Here is a 21,343-nt window from a genome sequence, read left to right as displayed (position 1 = left end):
TCTTCTCTCCGCTAAGCCCCGGTAGCACAGGACGTGCCCGCTATTTAGCACTGTATATGCTTCTTTTGGCCTCCTAACTTCACTGAGCCCTATTATATCCCATTTACTGCCCTCTAATTCCTCCAATAGCACTGCTAGACTCGCCTCACTAGATAACGTTCTAGCGTTAAACGTTGCCAGGATCAGTAACAGCTAGCACATAGTGACACCGGTAAGGCCACATGTGGGGACACTGAATGCTTGGTTTAAATGAGACCAGTTGGAGTATGCAAATACAAGTGTAGTAGGCTCTAAATTTTAGTTTGATCTAAACAAGTAAAAGTTTTCATTTGCCCAGCATTTCTTCGATGTGTCCTAAAGCCACTTAATTCCTTAGCATGACTCATTTAAAAAGAACCTTCTTATGGCACATTTTCTCTATGGCCATGTTTGAATGCAGTAGTCCACTGTCTTGTCCAATAGTATGCACAGCTTCTTTATACAAAAGGTGTCTATTGTTTATTCTGTGTGCTGTAAGGCAAAATAAATGGCTTTACCATAATGGGAGACATAGGTTTTAGAAAAACAAATTTTATTCTTAGAGATAAGTTCTTAGAGATAAGTTACATATGTCAAGTTATAGCTTATTTTGAATATGCAATTCATTTTTGTTTCTCTCCTCTGGCTGTCATTTTATGCCAAAGCTTCCTTTAAATAATTCTTTGCAAGATATGAAAAATATCAGTTCTTGCAAGTTTGGTTAACAAGGTACCAATGGCTTCTGTGTTATTCAAGGAATCCCATGAAACCAACCTTATTGCTCAGCCTTATCTAAAGCAAGAGTTGTGAAATGTTAAACCTAAGCACCAGAAAAAACACTTTTTCAAGTTTGAACTTCAAAACCTCACAACTCATGTTTTAGGTAAAGCACAGTGATACGGTTGGTCTTACATAAGAATTCCTCAAATCTTACAGAAGCCGCTGATACTCTGTCTAGTGAAATCTAAGGAACAGATATTTTGCAAACCATTGCAGAAAATAATTAAAGGAAGCGTGCATAAAATTAGCTGCAAAGGAGATAAACAAAACTAGACATCATAGTAGAAATAAGCATATAACATTACATTTATGTAGAAGTTTTTGGCACTATATCTCGGAGAATAAAGATTTTAAAAAATTATTGGTCTAAGACCCATATTTTAAAGCAAGACATCAACATTGTTTTGAAGTGTTTGCTTAAGTGCAGCAGCACCAGTTTGCACCTTTCAAACACACATCTGCTGTTGCAACAGGTTAAAAGCTAAAACAGTATGTTTATCCCGTGCTTTCTTAAAATCAGTTTATGCATACCTTTATTGATGTTTGCAATGATTACTGTTCTTATTCAGTGGTTATATGCAAGTACGTACACAGTAAACAGCCAAGTTCGACTTGTTTCCACTGGGAAATGCCTCACTCAGCATAGGCTTGTATCACCTAAACATGCAAGCCCCACGTAAGAATATGAAGCAATGATGACAAATAAAAGAGGATGATTGAATGAAAAGAAAGGAATGACAACAATGGCATCACAATGATGCCATGACAACAATAACATCATGATGACACAATAATGACAACAGCATGATGATGCCAAAATAAAGTTGGCAGAACGATTTATCTTGCATGACAGCGATGATATCACATTAACACAATGATGACAACGACATGATGATGCCTGAATGGCATTGGCAGAATGATGTCACTTGCGTGACGACCACATAATGACAGCAAACCAGCAAGGATGGAATGATGATGATGCAAAGATGAAGGCATACATGATGACAATGGAATGACAAAGACTACATGGTGGTTGGCAATGGTGGTGGCAATGGCATGGCAATGGCAATGGCATGGTGGCAATACAATGGGATGACACAGACAAAATGACAATGACATAATGATGACCAGTATGGCAACAAAGTAATGACGGCAAGAAACAATGATGGAATTATAATATGGCAACAAAGGAAGGACAGCGGTGGAATGGGGACGATGTAATGATGATATTGCAATGCCGGTGATGGAGGGACGACGATGTCATAATGACAAAGCCATGATGATAACAGATTAGCGGTGACAGAGTAGTGATGATGGAACGATAATGATGGCATCTCGACGATGGAATGACAATGACAAAAGTAGGCAGTGAAATGGTGATGATGGGAGAAAGATGACGAGGTGACGATGACAAAGAGCGCGTGTTTATATTGGATGTGGCGTCTGTTTTTGTGTGCATCACATGTCACCCCAGGCTGCCTTGGCTTGCCGTATGTCTGGTACTGCTTTGCAATATCTTTGGAACCAACCTATCGTGCAAAATAGCGGCAGCCAGCAGTTTGAAAGCAGGGGAAAGAGGCAAATGCTTTAAAAAGGATGCCTTCTTTTCTTTTCTACTGTTAAGTTTTTGAGGCACAAGCTGTGCAAAAAAGTACCTAGATGTATGCATTCTGATCAAAGGAATTGTGTACTCAACTTTCAGTTGCTGCTTCAATGATAGTTGAAAGCTAGTGATTTATCCTAGCTTTCTTGTTCATTCTTTGCTCTCCGGCCCTCGGCCCTTTTATGCACTCTTTCTTTTTTTATGAACATACATATTTTTCACTTTGTAACCACCAGCTATAGACTTCGTGCAGCAGTGTTTACAGAATCTTTTTAATATAGATGATGTCTTCTTATGAATCCCAATGCTTACTGTGTTACATAATATGAACAGGAAATTTTTTTTTACTGCTCGCTATTAATCTCTTTTTTTTGTCATTTCAGAATTGCAAGATAATGTGTATAGTAGCTATAATGGTAAGTAGTACTTTGATCTTTTTAACCTAAGCACTTTTCTATTTGTGTACGTAATTGCTAGAGGCCTGCATGGAAGCTTGCCAAAGTATTGCACGTTCTAGCATAATGCAAAGGGCAGCTTCTTACCATGGTGTGCTCGAGAAAAACATCTTGAGGATTTAGTTGCTTCATGATTATGATAGTGAATTACTGTGCAAATGTAGTTAAGGGGACAGCACGCAAGAAAACCCGTACAGAAATAGTGTTACACTATTTCTAGGCCTTCTTTGTGTGCTGTCCTTTTATTTGCATTTGCACAGTATAATTTCCTATCTCAGTGTGTGCTTGCTTCAGCCCTGGCACTTGAGGTCCTATTCAGGAGGCTCTATTCTAAGCCCACAAATCTGGCTGCATTTAATCTGATTTAGTGCTTCTCTTTAATGTCTCTTTGAATTAGAGGTGCTGATGCAAAAGCTGCAAATGAGTATTGTTTTTGGAAGCCCTGCAAAATAATCGTTTTGTAATGGTGTTCAGTCCAGGTAAAGTGCAAGCTAAAATGCCTGGAAACCCAGCTAGTGAAGGAAAGAAATTGTGTGTCCTGGTCCAGCTTGGGCTCCTTTTTGTCCGACCACAACCAGCTAGTGCCTTTGAAAAATTCTGGTAAGTTTATGAATATGTACTCTCCAGGTGCCAAATAATTTTCTCCATTAAAGGCGCTCTGAACTACACCTTGGGCTTGGTGAAAAAACACTCTGTGGATAGCATACGCTGCTGTGAATATCTCAGTTAAATTTTGCAGTCGTGTGCAGCGCGTGGATCTCGCGAGTGGATTGCGGAGTCGTCTTTTTCTGAAACACTTATAAACAGAAGCCTGCTCCTCACTCTCTTTGAGCTACTATATTTCATCACATAGCATATACCTATACACGGCTGCTGTTGACCAATAGCTGACATCAATCAAGAAGGGTGTTTGGATCAGTGCGCTTCTTTCTACTGTTACTTTGTATATTTATTGACAATATTTGCTGATGTCATGTTGCAGTGTGTTAGGTAAGAGGATCAATCATACAAATCATATGATCTGTATTAGTCATAATCATTATTCATATCATAAGAAGCCAACAAACATTGATGCCAAAGACAACATAGGGGAAGTCACTTGTACTTACTAAATGAATTAAAGAAATGATACATTAATGGAAATGAAACTGGATGAAAAAAAAACAACTTGCCGCAGGTGGGAAACGATCTCACGTCTTCGCATTACATGTGTGATGCTCTAACCAGTTGAGCTACCGCAGTGGCGTTTCCTCATCCACTTTCTTGGGTATTTATGTGTTACTACTAGAGCTCGCGTAAGCTCAACAGACCTCGACTTTTCTGTTAAATACCTCCAATGTAGGTGAAGTCCATTTATAATGCTATAAAGGAATTCATCACCGATGGTGGGATTGAACCTGTCTTTCAGAACATCAGCCTAATGCTCTAAATATTAGGCCACAATTGCATGCATGCTTTTCTTGTGCCAAAGTAGCTCTCTGAAATGTCTGGCACATGCACCATGTGCCAGTTTGTTGAATTCTTCCCTCGTGACAGTTAATGCTTTGAGGCGGGTTAAACTGCTGGTATTGGCATTGGTATTGGCCAGCATATTCAGTTATATGCACTTACTGGATACCTCCAAAGTGGGTGAGCTCCACCCATAATGCTATTGCATTCAATGTTTCCTGTAAAAGGTTCAATGTGCCCATTGATCTGAGAAAAAATATGCTGTTGTGTTAGATGTGAAGGAATACTCACAAACTCTGAAAGTTTCGGTAACACCGGATCAGCGCTGTGACAAGTGATCTCTCTTTCTCTTCTTTCAGAGAGCTTTTCCCGTAGTTGCACCCTAGTGAATAAGGACAGTGTGACTCACGACATCACACTGTTCAGCTTCATGCTGCCGCAAGGCTCGTATATGTGGGTGCCCATTGGGCATCACGTGACACTGGAACATGATGTCAAAGGTCAGTGCTACACCGACTCCATGACAGCATCTCACCTCAAGTAACCGTTTGGTTCCAACTATTGTCAAATTTCTGTGTTCTTATATCATGGTAGGAACTACTAGAAACAGCTATGATGAGACAGCAATGATTGCTCTGTTTTAATGCATAAGTTGGTACTAGGAATTCTGGCACATAGTATCTCTTTTGTCTTGGCCTCTGAAGGTTCATTCCTCTGTGCTGTGTCAGGCAAATCTACTTTATTTAAATGGTTGCCCCAGAAAATTGAAAAAGTGTGTCACAAAAAAACTTTGCAGAAACCAGGCAGTCATTTTTGTACCTCTGTAGTGGTTGGAATCTTTAGCAGTTGATTGGCTAATCGCAAAAGCTGCCATTAATAACTACACTGACTATATATCCCTTTCGGTCACGGTGTCCAGAGACAAATTCTTTTTGACAATTCTGTCCAGTAGCGCCAATAAAAAAAAAGATGGAGATCGAACTGTGGATCATTTGATCCTGTTGGTTTTCCAATGTTACTCCAGTTCTCTCTAGACTGTTGAGTGCTGTACATAACCGCTTCACTGAAGGCACTACCATGGTTAGCAGGATGCTTGATGTGTAGTATTCTGTCAGCTGTGGGGATGCTGCAGTTTTTCACTCCTCATTATGCCAGCAAATAGTGCTTAACTTGTACATGTTGTTTGGACCGGTGATTTAAACCTTTCTACGAAAAAAATTTGAGATTACTAACTGTACACTGCAATAAAAATCTAATTGCTCTTTAATTGTCAGAACTCACCAGAAACTGCGGAAGGTAGCTCTTTAACACCTTTGCTTTCTTTCAAGAGCATGCACCTTGGAATAAAATTATGTGACTTTGACAGATTTATTCATAGTACAAGGCACGGGGGGTGGGTGAGAGGTGAGAGAGAAGGAGTTCTAATCCGGCGGCTGTTACTTACGGCGCGGCCACCGTATCTTGAAAGCACTCTGCAATGTGGACATAGTGCTGTCCTGCATGGTTGCTGTATCTTGAAAGCAGTCTGCGATGTGAACAAAGTATACCCAGTGCCGGTAGCTTCGTATGCACTGTGCTTTTGATGTTTAGTTCGCGTTGAAGCGAGAGACAGCACGAAGGTCAATTCGCTCACTGCTGCTGCCGCGCTTACCCTGCTTAATTTGCTATCGCAATTGATGCTTCGTCTTTCGGGCAAAACTGCAACTTTTTTTGTGTTTCTCACTCACTCTTTGCAATAAGGTTGTTAGACATCGCGACGAAAGTTTCGAAGTGAGGCGTTTCGGATTTTACGGACTTTGGACAAAACGGACCGTTTTGGCAGATTATCGGGGTCCATTGTAACGAGAGTCGACTGTATACACCAAAAAACTGGGCTCTCAGCACACACTTTAACTTGAAATTTAAATTTGAAAGCGCTAACTCTAAGCTCCTCTCAAGAAGGGTGACTGCCTTTTTGGCACGGTTTGTGTGACGTCGGTGCTGGGCTCGCTGTGCTGTCTGCTCAGAAACATTCTGAAACCGCATCAGACATCTTGCTCCGCATGCTCCGGCACCCAGTGGCGCAGCAGGGGCCATTCAGTTATGCCTGTAATTCTTTTGTTGCTGCGATAAAAGCTGCACAAACTAGAGAACACTCATAAGAATTATCTTGCACTAACTGCCTAAATGTACATGCAAAGACAAAACTGTACACGGCAATCCTAACATAATGGCACTTGCAGTCCGCAAAAGCATGGCCTTTAAGATTACCTTTTGTTACCTCAAGGGAGCCGTCGCGTTCTGTGCGATTTCATTTCATCGCCTGCTAGCCTTGCCAGACTGCTGTGTGGTTTGACTGTGATACCAAACAAAATTCTTGTACCACATTTCTGCCACACCAAATGTATTCAAAATTTGCCAGCTTGCTGCGGGACATGTACATTTCTAAATGCAATTCCGAAAATTTGTTGTCTTGGCCCTTTTAAAGAACTGTATCTAAAGAATTAGTTTGTAAATTCGACCCAACTCTTATGTAATAGCTCTTCACAAGGGGCCTTTGAGGTAACAGACAAATAAAAATAATAATTCTTCTTTAAATATTTGTTGCCCAACTACGAGAAAATAATAACAAAACTCTCACTTAGGCGAGCGTGTTGTAAGGAGTTTTATATAACGTCGGTCGGTTCAGGAAATAATGGTACTCTGCATGACTTGCCTTATATATCATCTCTCAGGAGCAAGTAGGACTGCATGGAGGCAAAGCTGACACTGCCATTGATGCATGAGTCTTATGAAGTTGCCGAGATCTGAGGTTCGTTTTCTTTTCTTGGCCAATTTAAATTAAGGAATGCGAATATCTCGGAGTTACACCCCAGTCATCCCTGCGCTGAAGGCTGAAGAGGCCGGCTCTGATGGGAAGACGGTGCACCTGATGATCAAGGTCTATTCTGAAGGGGCCCTGACTCCCGTGCTGAACAGCCTCGAGATCGGTATGTGGCGAGCTCTGTCTGCTATTCCGGTGCATTTTTGCACATGAGCAAATTGTGAGTTACGTATTATGACTGCACAGCATTTCGAAAATCACGGAAATCTACACCTTATTTCATGCTGCATTTCGACGATCACATCCATCGAAAGGAATCAAATTTTCAGTTGAGTAATGGTGATGCCATTGTCTGCACTCTTTCTATTTCTTTTTCATTTGGTTGAGCATGCAAAGAGAGAGAGAGTTGTTTAATGAAGGAAAAGAAGAAATGCCGGCTAGAGGAGCTGTATGGCCTGCTTCTCTATGCAGAAGAAAGGCCAAAGGTAGATGAGACACTAACGTAACAGGCTGAAGTAAGAGAAGAGCTCTTCCTACTAAAGCATCAGTTTTGCACATGCAAGGAAATGAAATTGTTAACAAGACATGAATGACAAAAGAAACCTGATCAGTGTACATATGACAGGTCAATGTTCAATGCTGTTGTTGAAGTGTTTATTAAAAAAAAAAACCTATGAACTCAATTACATCTATTGTAGAACGAAAAAAGAAAGGAGAGATATTAATGAGATGCTTTGTTTTTTTATCTCATCAAATTGTCACAATAAAGTGACTGTGAATGTGAAGCCTGTGAAGCCTGTGAATGGATGGATGGATGCAAAACTTTAATAAAGGAAGAACTGTGAAATTTGGAACTATTCATTCGGAAAACCACTGCCCATAAATGAAGACACAAATAAGCAATGATAGTGATGATATGTACAGTGTGATTGCACGTCTTCAAATCTAATGATGCTGCTGATAAACCTCAGTGCATCATAGGTTTTGGTCCAAGGGGGGGGGGGGGGGTAGGTGCTACAGTTTTTAAATGTACCACCACCTGCGTCATGTATATTTGACAGTGACATGCTGGCAATGGCACAACTGATGTTTTTATTGTGTCTGGCTTGTGCAAGAACTAAGACATTGATAGACAGTACTTGATCAAAAGCCAAAAAATTTTAAAAAATGGTACGCATTACAAATGTAGAAGTACATATATACTTACCCCCTTGAGGTAACAGTTCTGCCCATTGGAAATCTATTTTTGTCACATTTCTTTCATACTATATATAGAGAGATTTGGCATTGCTTGAGAAGATAAAACATATTGAAATTTTGTATGAATTTCATTTGTCTGCACCATGGCTAAGCTCTAAAAAATATTTCAGTTCTGAATGTGTGCTAGGAGAATGCCTATCTGTTTAATTAACTTGCCAAGTGTAAATCATGGTAATTATGAACAACAAAAGGAAAAAAGTAGTTTTTTCCCTTCTCAATAATTTCACATACATTAAATTATCTTGCATTGCAGATGTCTTGTGAAATGTATTCGGAACATTTTCAACGTTACTATTTTCTTTATTAATTGCAATTCTGAACCATTATTCTAGCATATGCAATTACAATACGCAATAAGCTTTTCTCCAGGTCAATACTATGAAAAGTTGAACGAAATTTTAGTCATAAATTTGGGAGGCAAGTTGTAAAAAATGTGCAGCAAGAGGGGTAAGATTAAGCAGGCATGTTTCTGAATATCGAAAGAGTTCAACATGGCATTTTAATGTTTTTATCTATATTGTAGACGAAGTTATAAAATTCTAAAGTTGCAGCCTTGCAGGTATGATTTTTTGTTGGTGATTTGTACAAGACTTCAAAATGTTGCAATGTTCTGCAACACTATACCTTAGTGGTTCTGCACTCTAAGACTCTCTAGAATTCAGACAAAGAAAAATAGAATTAAATGAGTAGCAGAGAGGCACTGCTACTCCCAAAATTTCTGATTTGCAAAAAATAATTTTTTTGAGGAACATGCAAAATTACAACAATAATTACATTTCAAGCTACAATACCAGATAGGTCCGTTCTGAAGCAGCATTGAAGGTTTGTTTTTGACAGGAAACCAAACCCGAAAGATGCCCTTTCATATGAGATTAAGATGGCCTGGCTCTGCTAAGTGGTCTTGGAATTTCAAACGGTACAAAATGGGTCATTTTCAGTGCTTTCATGGGTGAAACTTAGCATTGCAAAGTGTATATCTATAGCATTGTTTCTCAACGACAAGGCGCTTTGAGTTAGGTTATTTCCAGCAGATTTGCCACATTTTGTAGGAAAAACTTACAGAAATGAAAAATATACATTTTTGTGTCATTTTTTGTCTCTGAGACTCATGTCCCTCCTTATGTTGTTTCCAACTTTTAAGCTAAAGAGAGACTTGTATAATCATATTGCCTGTGTGTGATCCAAATCATGTCCACATTCTCAAATGTATGTGTGAGCATCAAAGGCTACTCTGGAATGTACAGAGAAACTTGTATAAACAGTAGACAGACTTGGCCCGTAGAATCCAATGACCAGTGGCTGTGCTCTCCACTTTCAGTGTGCTTCGAGTGTTGCTTGCTTTTCTAGGTACAAGTTTGCCCAATAAAAAGCTGGATTTTTAACTCGTGCCTTTGGCAGTGTCTATTTCTTCACCATTACTGACATTCACCATTACTGAGTTAAGGCATAAATCTGCTTATTGACTCACTGAACCTCTTCCATAGTATTGCTTTTCTGAATGATCACTTCAGTTATGTGAAACTGTTGGGATAGCTAGCAGCATGTGTGAATACACAAGATTGGCTATTTTCTTCTCTTGTTTACCCGGCCCAGGTGACAAGGTGGACATGAAGGACACGGAAGGTGACTTTGAGCTGTCGACCTTGGAGAAGTGTCAGAACCTCGTCCTCCTTGCTGCTGGAACAGGCTTCACACCCATGGTGCGACTGCTGCATTGGGGCCTCTTTGTCTCCAGGCAAATGTGAGAGCACTTTCGTCTATCATGCTTAGGAGTACAGGAAACACTAATGTTTCTGTTGCATGTTTGGATGATTTGAAATGAAGGGTACATTCCGTCAAAAAGTAAATCCAATTTGGCACTGCCAGTTATTGATGTAAAGGGAGCATCCCTGTAATACTAGCCTTCAGCTTCGTGAATCAAATGATGTAAATGGAGCAAATGGTATCTAGATGCTGTGAATTAATCTCAGTGAATTGGTGCACACTTTGAAAAAGCCGCCTCTAGGCTGGAGTTTTCAAAGTGGTCATTTTCAGGCACTGCTAAGACAATGCTAAACCTCGTGATGGCCTCTAAGCCTTGCATGTACCCCCGGCCACAAGATATTATGGACCATGAAATCGGAGAAAAAGCTGTATATCTCTGCAACTTCACAATGCAGCCTGGCATTTGCATTTGCAGCCTCGACTAGAATGTGCTAACAACTTTGCCGTATACATGTTTGTTGGCTACTGCTACAGGCTGCTTGGGAATTGAACGTTTTCCGAGATCCCATGGTCGTAAACTTTTGTGGCCAGCTGTACATCAAGTCGGCACAACATGGCTAGGACACACAAAAAAAAAAAACATCAATAAAGGGAGTGATTGCTATAAATCAGGTCTCTTGTAACAGGTATTCACACATGTAACCAAGCAAGACAGTACTGAACTACATTGTTTGCAATTGGCTTATACACCTGAAATGCTTAAATGAAAGGTGCAGGCTTTAGTAGTCAAGCCAACTTGACTTCTTGGTAGGGTCTGTGATTCAGCAGCAGTGAGTGCCATTAGCATAGTCAAGACACGGTCTAATGACTTAACTTATGAACCTGAATGAACTGCCTAGCACTTGAATTGAAGTCACATGTGCCAGCAGGTAACACCAAATTCTGCCCGTTGAACTTTGGCCTTAATAAGACAACTGCCTTGTGATTGCCTCACTAGCCTTTCATGAGCCTTCGCCATGCTTGCTTCAATTTGCACAGAGCCTCACATGACCAATTTGCCATTACTGTAGATGCTGCAATATCACACAGTGGTAGCCAGCATGCCATTCCAGTGAGCAATCATGCAGAACACCGTGGCATTACTCACAAAGTACAAGCTGTGCAATTGGTGGGACGATACTGTATTTCGAGCAAAGCTTTGCATACAGCAGATTTGTTTAGCAGTTATCAGATTTTCTAAGGATGCCACACATTTCTTACATTGCATAAAAACACAAGGAAGCGTGCGCAAAAAGCGAAATTCGTTGTAATGGCTTATTTTCATTTATCAGACCGCTGCAATAAGTTTGCAAGTATGTTTGTATAGGGGTTAATAATATGGGCTTTGTTGATGTGAGTTCCAGTGAAGTTCTCGCATTTTCTTTAATGTGCGATTTCAAGCTTTTGACAGCGTGTTGTGTCTGTGTTTGCAATTACTGTAGTACCATGTGTTTGGCTTCTTTGTTTCACTTTCCTCAGTAACATAAAGCTGATGACATTCAACAAGACTGTGAGAGACATCATTTGGAAAGAGGAGTTGGATCGACTACAGGAGGGACACAATCGGTAAGCTGTTTCTTTCACCTCACAACGCAGAGATGAACCCTCACCTCACCCGTCCCTGTCCTGCTGAGTGAGGATCACTATCGTGCCTCATAAAACACAGATGGCTGAAGGTAAATTATTCAACAAAGTGTAACATATCCTATTAGATAGTTGTACAAGTTATGTTTTTTTGGGTTCATGTAAATGAATCCACTCTTCGGGAAATTCATTCCGTGGCTTATGTGAAGGACTTCAAAGTTTGTCGTGGCATTACACAATAAGAAACGGTTTCCTAGAATGGCTGTGGCTTTTGTTGTGAGAATGAATTCATGGGTTTGAATCCTGGCTGCACTCTGATTGGCAATTTAATAAACTCCAGGTAGATAAACTTGATTGAGAGCCCTCTTTTACATCAGTTCTCATAGCCCCTTTATTACTTTGAGACATTAAAGGGGCCCTGAAACACTTTTATAGCATAGTAAAAGAAATGTTGCCAATCTGCATGTACAAGAGGCTCCTGTGAACATGTGAACCAAATATTATTACACTGCATACAACAAGGGATTTACAATCTCGTGTTGAAAACAGTGAAAACCTGCTTGCTCTCGCTTGTCCAATGTTGTCATGCACCGTCATCGCAAGCAGCTTGACACACCAATAGATATTGGCTGATTTCGTGATCATGAGAACATTCTCAGTAATACCTAATTGCTGATTTCAAGTTAGGTAAATGAAACTTTTACAGTGGACTCTCTCTAAACGGACGCTCAAGGGGCCAGGCAAATCAGCTCCGTTTATCAGGAGTTCCATTTACCGGGAGACAAATCTGAATACAATTACATGAATACAAAACAGCCAACCATGAGGATGATGCTCGGTTTAAGGGGCAGTTCTGTTTAAGCAATTTCCGTTTGTCGAGATTACACTGTATATATAGTATCTGCAATCACAACAAGCAAAAAAATCATTTCATCATTGCGCTGCCAGTCTGCGCACGGCAGTTATGTGTAGAACGACAGAAAGCTGAGCTAGTTGGTAAGGATTCATAATGCAAAAAAGAGGTGAGGCGTGCAGACAGAACACAAGAGTAAGAAGTGAACAACATGATGTGTTGTTCACTTCTCTACTCTTGTGTCCTGTCTGCACGCCTCACCTCTTTTTTGCATAATGAGTTATGTGTAGCTGCGTCTGCTGCTTATGGCCTCTGAGAAAGCCACATAGTGCCATGATTGGCTCTTTCGTCACCTAGACACTCATCTTTTGGGTGAGCATTTGACCCCTTTGATTCTCCACAGTGTAGCTTCCAATGCACTATCAGAGACGAAAAGAGAGAGAAAGCTGCATATCGGTGCAATAATTCTATTTATAGCTATTCATTTTTATTTATTTATTCATGAAGGACTAAAAAAATTTTCAGTATAATATTTATAAGATGACATCCTTTAATAGCGAAGCCATCTTATGATTAGATAGAAAAGTGTTTCAGATCCCCTTTAAACTCCACGAATCAATTAGCCACCTGGGGAAAAAATAATGAATGGTCACTGTTTCTCAAGCTGCAATCTGCAAACCCTAGGGGTCCACGAGGGAATTCTGGAAGGCTTCGTGGTTCACTCTGGACATATATATGGGGCATGTCTGGTGAGTCCTTGAAATGGGTCATCTGCTTCTGCTGGCATTCTGCATATTTGACCTGATCATTTTGAAAGGAAAGTGTGGCATTGATGTATAACCTACCTCTGCCACCTACAAATCTCAAGTGATGTCATTTGATTTGTTGTCAGCATGAACTTAATAACCTTGCTAACATTGAGCATACATGCTGTGGGCTTTTACAGTGCTCGTGTCCTTGAGCACTGTAAAATTATAATAATTGAACCTGTGATGGCATGTCCAAATACAAAAAGTGCTCTCTGTGGGTTACTGTGAAATGCCTGCGAGTGGCTTCAGAATTGATATGCTCAGGCTAGCACTTGTTTCAAGAAGTTCGTTCTCAGAGGTGTGGCGACGTGCATTGGCATTCAAACTATGTTTTTTTTTCAGAAAGCCTTACTTATGCAACTTGTTTGAAATGCTATAGTGTGTTCCTTAGCAGATGTTGTTGGGGAGATTTCAAAACAGGTGCTGCCTTTAGGATTCTTTCCGAATGCGCAGGGCTTCCACACTGACCAGCCTATGTCATGCACTTTTAGTATGTGGCTTGATACAATTATTTCAACACTTTACTAAAGCCTACTTGCACATTGTTCATTGTGATTTGTTGTGTAAAATATTATCAGGCGATTTTTCAAAAGCTTGTGGCATGTGGTGCTGCTTCTCGCATTGCCCCTTCAAGGGCAATGACACTCCAGTGCAGTCATGTGGTAATTTTGTGCTCTTCTTCAAGTAAAGCAATATGTTATGTGCGTGTACAAGTTATATTGTGTATGCATTTGTTTATTCCATTGCAATTGGTGTTCTGTAGATAGGTGTGCTTGTGTCCTTAGGCTTATCTGCTCTGTAGGAGGTGGCCAGGTTCCCCTCAAGCTACAATTGTAGCTTTTCCACCTGCTCTTCCTTCCAAACTTTTTTGCAGAATAAGTGGAAATGAAATTTAAATCATGTTTTAGTTGTGCACAAATATAATGCTTTACTGCACAAATCAGTGATGTTCTAGGAAAACGAGTTTGAGCTATAACCCTGGTAGTATATGCTATAGCTAAATAGAGTAATAGCACAAGGAGTAGACAAACAGATGGCACAGACAAGGGGCTGTCTGACATCTATTTAGCTGTAATGTGTACCAACGAGCCCAGTCATTCCCCAATCTTCTTCATCATGATGTCGTGTCATTAACTGCTTCACACAATAGAATAGTTAAGGCAGCCAAAGGTGTCCTAATCTGTGCCCTTCAGGCTTTCTTATTACTGGACTGCAAATTTGCATAATGAACTCAACTGAGACATGCTTGCATGTGAATATGTTTGGCATCACTGCATTTACTGCAGTGCGACAACGGGGATCAATCGTACTTTGCGCATCTAAGTGCCCGGCCTGTGCATTGCTTTGTTACAGGCTACACATTGAGCACATACTGTCAGAACCTGACGATTCTTGGGAAGGCGCCCGAGGCCGTGTGCGGAGTGAACTGCTGGAGCGCCTGCTTCCTGAGGACATCCGCCAGAGTGACTCCCTGCTTGTTTGCATCTGCGGCCCGCTGCCGTTTACCAAGGCTGCGCTGAAGTGCCTGGAAGACCTACAGTGCCCTTCAAAGTCTGTGCACGCTTTTCTCGGTTGAAGGACACTCGGCAATGTGTGCAGAAAGGAGCCGGGTCACGATCTCTGCGCCATCAATGTGCCATTATTGCTGGGCTTGAGATTCTCGTGCCGTGAAATAGGTAGTGGCAGTGACGGCCATATTTTGCATCATGGCATTCAGAAAAATTTTTATACGTAACTGCTTTGTTGTGCATAAATTACTGATTATTTCCATGTCAATTCTCTTGCGGATGCGGCAGTTCTTGGTCCCTGTTCCCTTGCAGATATTGTGCTACAGTTCGAAGTTTGCCTTGTGCGGCCCTGATCGTTGAAAAGCTGGTCAAGCCAGCTTGAGTGGATTTTCACTGCTGTGCACGGGTGTTTCTCTGTGCTCGTGTGTTGTTGCAGAAGGTTGCCACAACAGGGCACACAGCTGTCTTGAGAGGAAGCTTTAGCCAGAGGCCAACAGCAATTTCTCTATTCAAATAGCATGTAAAATGCAGAAATATTGTTATGAGACAGCCGTGCTGGACAAACTTGAATGAAATTTGTTACAGTTGAGAGAAAAGGTTGCGTTCAAGTGACTCTTGCAAGTAGAAATTTGATTTGTAGCTTGTAATTTTTACAAAAGTTCTTGAAAATGGGTAAGTTTAAGGAAAGCTGAACCACAAAGTTTACGAATCCATAACTCTGAACCAAGAACAGATATCACACTTCTGTAAACTGTGTTTCCTAGATCACCTAAAGTGGACTGATTTTCTACAGAAACTTACAGCTTTTGTTAAACGGTTCCAATGTTTACGAGGGTCTGGCAAAAGTCCCCCTCATGCATTAGTGGTATAATTTAGAGTTGTGCATAAAACATCCGTTTTCTCCACGTTAGATGCCTTATTTATTACTAGGCAGAGTTTACAGAATTGTGATACTGTTATTTATTAATGAGCTGGAGTCGTAACCTTGGTATATGAGCTTCTTTCAATATTGCAGTTTTCAACAATTTTGTACAACGATGATGGCCTATATTTAAAAATCTGCTTCCTGCAGTCAGTAGATTTTAACTTTCTTCTTTTATATGTAGCAAACCTCATCAAAACTGGTGCATTAGTTGCAGAGAAAATTGATATCTCCATTCCCATGTGTTTATTTAGGACGTCCAGAGCTAAAGCTTCGTGTTGTGTTACTGAGGCCTGAGGTCGAAATAGTGGTTTTTAATTTCTGTCCCACTTGTTTGTGAAGCCAGTACAGTGCAAAGACATATGGTCATGGGACACCCTGCAGAGCTTCACCAGAAACTGCACCATGAAACTTCACAGTCCACCTATCAGGAAATGTTTCGACAAAGTGCCCTTTCCTTATGCGACAATTTATTAGTGATGCTTATGCACTGCAGTAGGTGGTAGAGCACACACTGTGAAGCCATTTGTGCATTTTCCCCCACTGGATTATCAATTGTAAATCACAGCCAGTTATTTAAACACAAAGTTAAACTTCCTGCTGCAACAATTTCTTGTGATAAGACATTTGCCATTTCCAGTCCAGATATGTCCGACCCACGTAGGTCTTGCTGCTTACGGTCATCACAAGCTGGATGTCTCTTTTGTCATTTTCGTAGAAATTACAGAATTGAACTTATGTGCCAAGAAGTCAATACTTAAGAAACTTCTGGTCACCGGAGACCAGTGAAACTGGTGATTGCACCAGGTTTCATGGTTGCCATATCAGACACAGTTGTTTCAGACAGGAGAATCTTTAGCTCAGCACCTAGTACTGTATGCCATATGCTTGTGCTGTACACATGCCTGTACGTTTCCAACAAAAAGGCAGAACTACTTCATATCGCCTAACGAATTTCTTTTGTACATTGCTCAGCAAACCCAATGATGTACATGAATGTGGCACACGTGCACTGTTATAACCATTTCAGAATTATATTTCGAAGCCCGTTCCTTTTTTGTTGTCTTTCATTGCACAGCCACTACGCTAACACAGCATTGCTGTGTCAGGAGCGAACAAGGCTGATTCACTGCACTGAAATGTGGAGTTTTCCACACTCCAGAAAAACACCTCGTATGTATCTGTTCTGATATACCTTCAGTACTTCTATATAAAAAAAAAGTTAAGGATAATGTGACACAACGCGCTGGTATATAATGATTCAAAAGGGGATATGTTGCCTTTCATGACAAGCTAAAGGGATTATCAGTGCTTGAACACAAATTGGACGCATCACCAAAGGTTGAACAGCCAAGTGTGAAAAAAAAAAGAATGCTATAGTACGATAAATTTAGGCTGTCATTGTCCTAGGTGGCCCCCAGTCAGAAACTGACAAGACTCAACAGAATTACTTTACAGAAAATAATGCACATGTAAATATTTTATTTAGGTAATTGATTACCTTCAAGACCTGAGGGCAGTACAGAATGTAGTGGGAAACAAGCGTTACAGGGAAAAAACGACACAGCTTCTAAGAATGCAAGTACATCAGTCAGTTTGGCAACAGGTGGGTAGGTGGTTCTGTTCTAAGGATGTATCGGGAATAAAAGAGTCATGAAATAGCTTTGTCTGGGAGAATGGCGTGCAAACTTTGTTGGTAATCGGTTCTATTTGATATATAGAATGGTTCTGAAATAAGATGATGTTTTAATTTGCGTTATGATAGATCTTATGAAATAGAAGTATATGGGAATGTTTTCAACGTTAAGAAAGTCCTGGTAGGCCTAAAATTGCTTTATAGATGATAGATTATATGTGCGTGAATAGTCTGAACAAATTAAGCATGCATTGTAATTTTGGGTGGAATCCAAAATATTTAAAAGTCTGTCAATACCAGGACCTCAAAGAGAGCTGGCATACTTGAGTTTTGATTGAATAAGTGTTCTATAAGACGTTCAAGTGAGGAAGGTGACTTGTAAGATTTTCTACGTAGATAACGAAGTGACCAATTGGTGTAGGTAATAATGTAGTTGATACGAGCTTGCCAAGGAAGATTAGAGGTAATATTAGCACCTAAATATTTATAACATGAGACATTCTCTAAATCACAGCCAGTAATAAGTCATCATCATCATCATCCTGGTTCTGCCCACTGCAGGGCAAAGGCCTCTCTCATACTTCTCCAACTACCCCGGTCATGTATTAATTTTGGCGATGTTGTCCCTGCAAGCTTCTTAATCTCATCCACCCACCTAACTTTCTGCCGCCCCCTGCTACGCTTCCCTTCCCTTGGGATCCAGTCCGTAACCCTTAATGACCATCGGTTATCTTCCCTCCTCATTACATGTCCTGCCCATGCCCATTTCTTTTTCTTGATTTCAACTAAGATGTTGTTGACTCACGTTTGTTCCCTCACGCAATCTGCTCTTTTCTTATCCCTTAACGTTACACCTATCATTCTTCTTTCCATAGCTCGTTGCATCGTCCTCAATTTAAGTAGAACCCTTTTTGTAAGCCTCCAGTAATAAGCCAAATACAGCCAATTGGGAATGTTTGAAATGAGTGTTTGGAAAGTATTGGCACAATGTGAAATTCGATATAACTTGCATTTATTGGGATAAAGTTGCAGTCTGTTTTGCGCACATGGACAAAGCTCCACGAAGGTCTTGTTGTAGAATGATACTGTCAGCACTATTAGAAATGATAAATTATGCAGTCTTCATCAAATAATTGAATTAAGGCAATGATCGTATCAGGTGTCGTTCATATATATATATATATATATATATATATATATATATATATATATATATATATATATATATATATATATATATATATATATAAGAAATAACAGAGGACTCAAGATAGAACCTTGTAGTACACCAGTGCTCTCCCAATGCAAATAACAATGATGATAAACCTTTACTTCAGAAAAGAAGTAGTTTGAAGCCCTATGTTGTGGATCAGGGGGCAAACAGGAGTAAGAAGAGGTAGACGAACGACGGTCAATCCTTTCCTGATTCTCAAAGTCCCAGAGGGACAGCAGCACCGCACTGGCTCAACCTTAGTCGTTGGCATTGTTTCAATGTTTGAAAGCCTTAAAAGACTCATCACCATTATTAGCCTATCTTTAAATGCGCTGCAACTTGAAGGCCTCCCTCAGCAATCTCCAATCGCCCCTGTCTTGCGCTAGCTGATTCCAACTTTCACCTGCAAATTTCCTAATTTCATAACCCCACCTAATTTTGCCCTATGCATTACATGGTCGGCTCAGATCCATATTTTTCTCTTAAAGGGGCCCTGAATCACACCTCCGGCTTGAAATTACATAGTTTCTGGGTAGCATACATTGCTGTGAACATCTGAGCCAAGTTTTGAGGTTGTACGCGGTGCGTGGAGCTTGCAAGCGGAGCGCAAAGTCACCTTTCTCTTAAACGCTCTCCTTTCAAACAGAAGCCTGCTCCTAACTCTCTTCTGGACATTTTATTTCGTAATAAAGCGGATTCTCATATGCAGCTGCTATCGGTAGTTGCGTTCGGCTATGCAAAATAGATACCGTTACTGCCACGTGGTGCCGCCAAGAGGCCACTGGCTAAGCGCACTGTGGCTCACTGAGGGCACCCGTGTTTGGCTTATGGAGTCATAGGCACCGAAATTGGAAGTCGTGGCATGTACGTTAACATCCAAAATGAAATTTGAGCTGCGCGCCACGGTGACATTTGGAAGGCTTGTGGGCTTTCCCCACTCCACCGTAGCCTTCGCAGTGCATGGCATCAAAGGAAAAAAAGACATGTTTTTTGCCGCAAGACTTTTGCCACCCATGTTGTCTTCTGTGTGTCTTCCTTTTGTGCGTGTTTTAACTTGTTACAAAAAACATGTCTTTTAGCAAGCACCAACTAGGCCAACAAGCAGTTCTATTGCAGCATCAAAGAAAGAACGGACTCATAGCGGAGGCTATATTTTATTGCCAATAACTCCGCTTCTGCTGAACGCATTGAAGTACTTTTTATGGCCAAGTATTTCGGAAATGGCTTATTTTCACACCAATGTCTTTCTCCACTTCGATACAAGGTGGTTCGGGGCACCTTCAATGTCAACTACAATCCCCATTTGCTCGCTGATCCATACTGCTCTCTTCCCTTCTCTTAATGTTGCGCCTAACATTTTGAAAGAATATGAATTTTTAAAAATAATGCAGATCCCATACGCTGTTGCAGTCATTGTAAGTGAAGCTTTTGCAACTACTCCATCACAACAGCTTGATGACACGATTATTTCTGCCAACCAGTCAGCGCTGGATCATTTATTCACCCAACGACATCGTTGCTCACATTAACCAACGAATGTGCATTACTACCTCTCCTACTCTCGCCTTCCTCCTCTTGGTGCCATATCTCTCCACTTCTCTCCACAGTCTAAACCCTGCCATCACTGACCATAACATGTGAACACGTTGAATACCACAAAAAAAAGTGCTTTTCTTCAAAAATGAAGAGTACATTTAGCAGAGCGCCTTCACTTCTCTGGCACTTGCTGCAGTGAGACAGATGAAATGAAAACCATACTTTAATATGTCAAAAATCATGTTCATCTACAGGCCTGAAATGGAAGAAGCACAACACTGGTAATTTGTTTTGGTGGGACCAAAAATTAAACGAAGGAATAAAAAAGAAAAACAAGAAAGTTCTTGAAACACATCAGGACTGTCATGCAGCAGTAACAACTTTACTGATTTAATGAGCAGATCTTTTTTTCGCAAGGTGTCAAATATATCTTATAATTCTCAAGTGATAACCTTTCTCTGTACATGAATTCTTGCGTTTTTCTCCTAGTGCACATTTTAAAGAATGCTTGTTGTCAGTTTTGTGGTATTGCTTTCCACAAGGATACAGATGGTTTGGTGGCTGTCAAAAGTAATTAGGGTAAAGTCAGAAGCTGCAAGAACTCTTTTGCCAAATGAAAGTGTTGCGAAAACTGGGGTGGTACAGTGCTCCTTCACCTGGTAACGATATCATTAGGCTGTCATATATGTGAAAAATGTAGACAGTTATGCAAGGAATGGAACAATTTGGAGGGCATTAATAGTACTTCAGCATGATGACAAGTGTAGCCTTGCTAGTGTCAGCAAATTCATTTATTAAAGCACCAGCATGTCCAAAGACATAAAACAGTCAGACCTCGTACCATGTGTGAATTCTCTTCTCTGCTTTCTTCAGGCAGGCTAAGCAAAAGACAACTACTTCTGCTCACTTAAGAGTTCAACTTTACACCAGTAAACAACATAAAATATGTACCAAAAAAAAAGGGCAGGCAACACAATAGAAAGGGACAATTTGAGCAATACTTGAACATGCATAACTCTAAAATCAGAATTGTAAAGCAGTCGCAGTTCATTAGGCCACTATCGTAACATTGTAGAAAATCACTGTATCACTGTATGATGCAAATGCAGTCCCGGAGGATCTACGGAAGGCAGTTTGCCGATCACCGCCTGGTGGACGTCCATAAATACTT

At 40.6% G+C, this 21,343-nt stretch overlaps 1 protein-coding gene across 7 annotated transcripts in view; it reads left to right on the top strand.

Annotated features, from left to right (window-relative positions):
- The window catches only part of LOC142585013 (cytochrome b5 reductase 4), a 394,784-nt gene extending 377,945 nt beyond the window's left edge, over positions 1 to 16,839 (top strand). For all 7 annotated transcript variants that reach the window (XM_075695435.1, XM_075695437.1, XM_075695440.1 and 4 more), the window contains 7 exons: positions 2,785 to 2,817; positions 3,331 to 3,456; positions 4,665 to 4,805; positions 7,131 to 7,274; positions 9,962 to 10,109; positions 11,591 to 11,677; positions 14,711 to 16,839. In XM_075695435.1, coding sequence (XP_075551550.1) covers positions 2,785 to 2,817; positions 3,331 to 3,456; positions 4,665 to 4,805; positions 7,131 to 7,274; positions 9,962 to 10,109; positions 11,591 to 11,677; positions 14,711 to 14,933 — 902 coding nt within the window. In that variant the 3' untranslated portion in view covers positions 14,934 to 16,839. The remainder of the gene's footprint in view (positions 1 to 2,784; positions 2,818 to 3,330; positions 3,457 to 4,664; positions 4,806 to 7,130; positions 7,275 to 9,961; positions 10,110 to 11,590; positions 11,678 to 14,710) is intronic.
- The last annotated feature ends 4,504 nt before the right edge of the window (positions 16,840 to 21,343 follow it).

Source organism: Dermacentor variabilis, chromosome 6 (genome assembly GCF_050947875.1).
Source record: "Dermacentor variabilis isolate Ectoservices chromosome 6, ASM5094787v1, whole genome shotgun sequence".
Classification (NCBI taxonomy): domain Eukaryota; kingdom Metazoa; phylum Arthropoda; class Arachnida; order Ixodida; family Ixodidae; genus Dermacentor; species Dermacentor variabilis.
The sequence above is the reverse complement of the archived record's forward strand: the minus strand, read 5'-3'. Positions and strand labels throughout refer to the sequence as shown.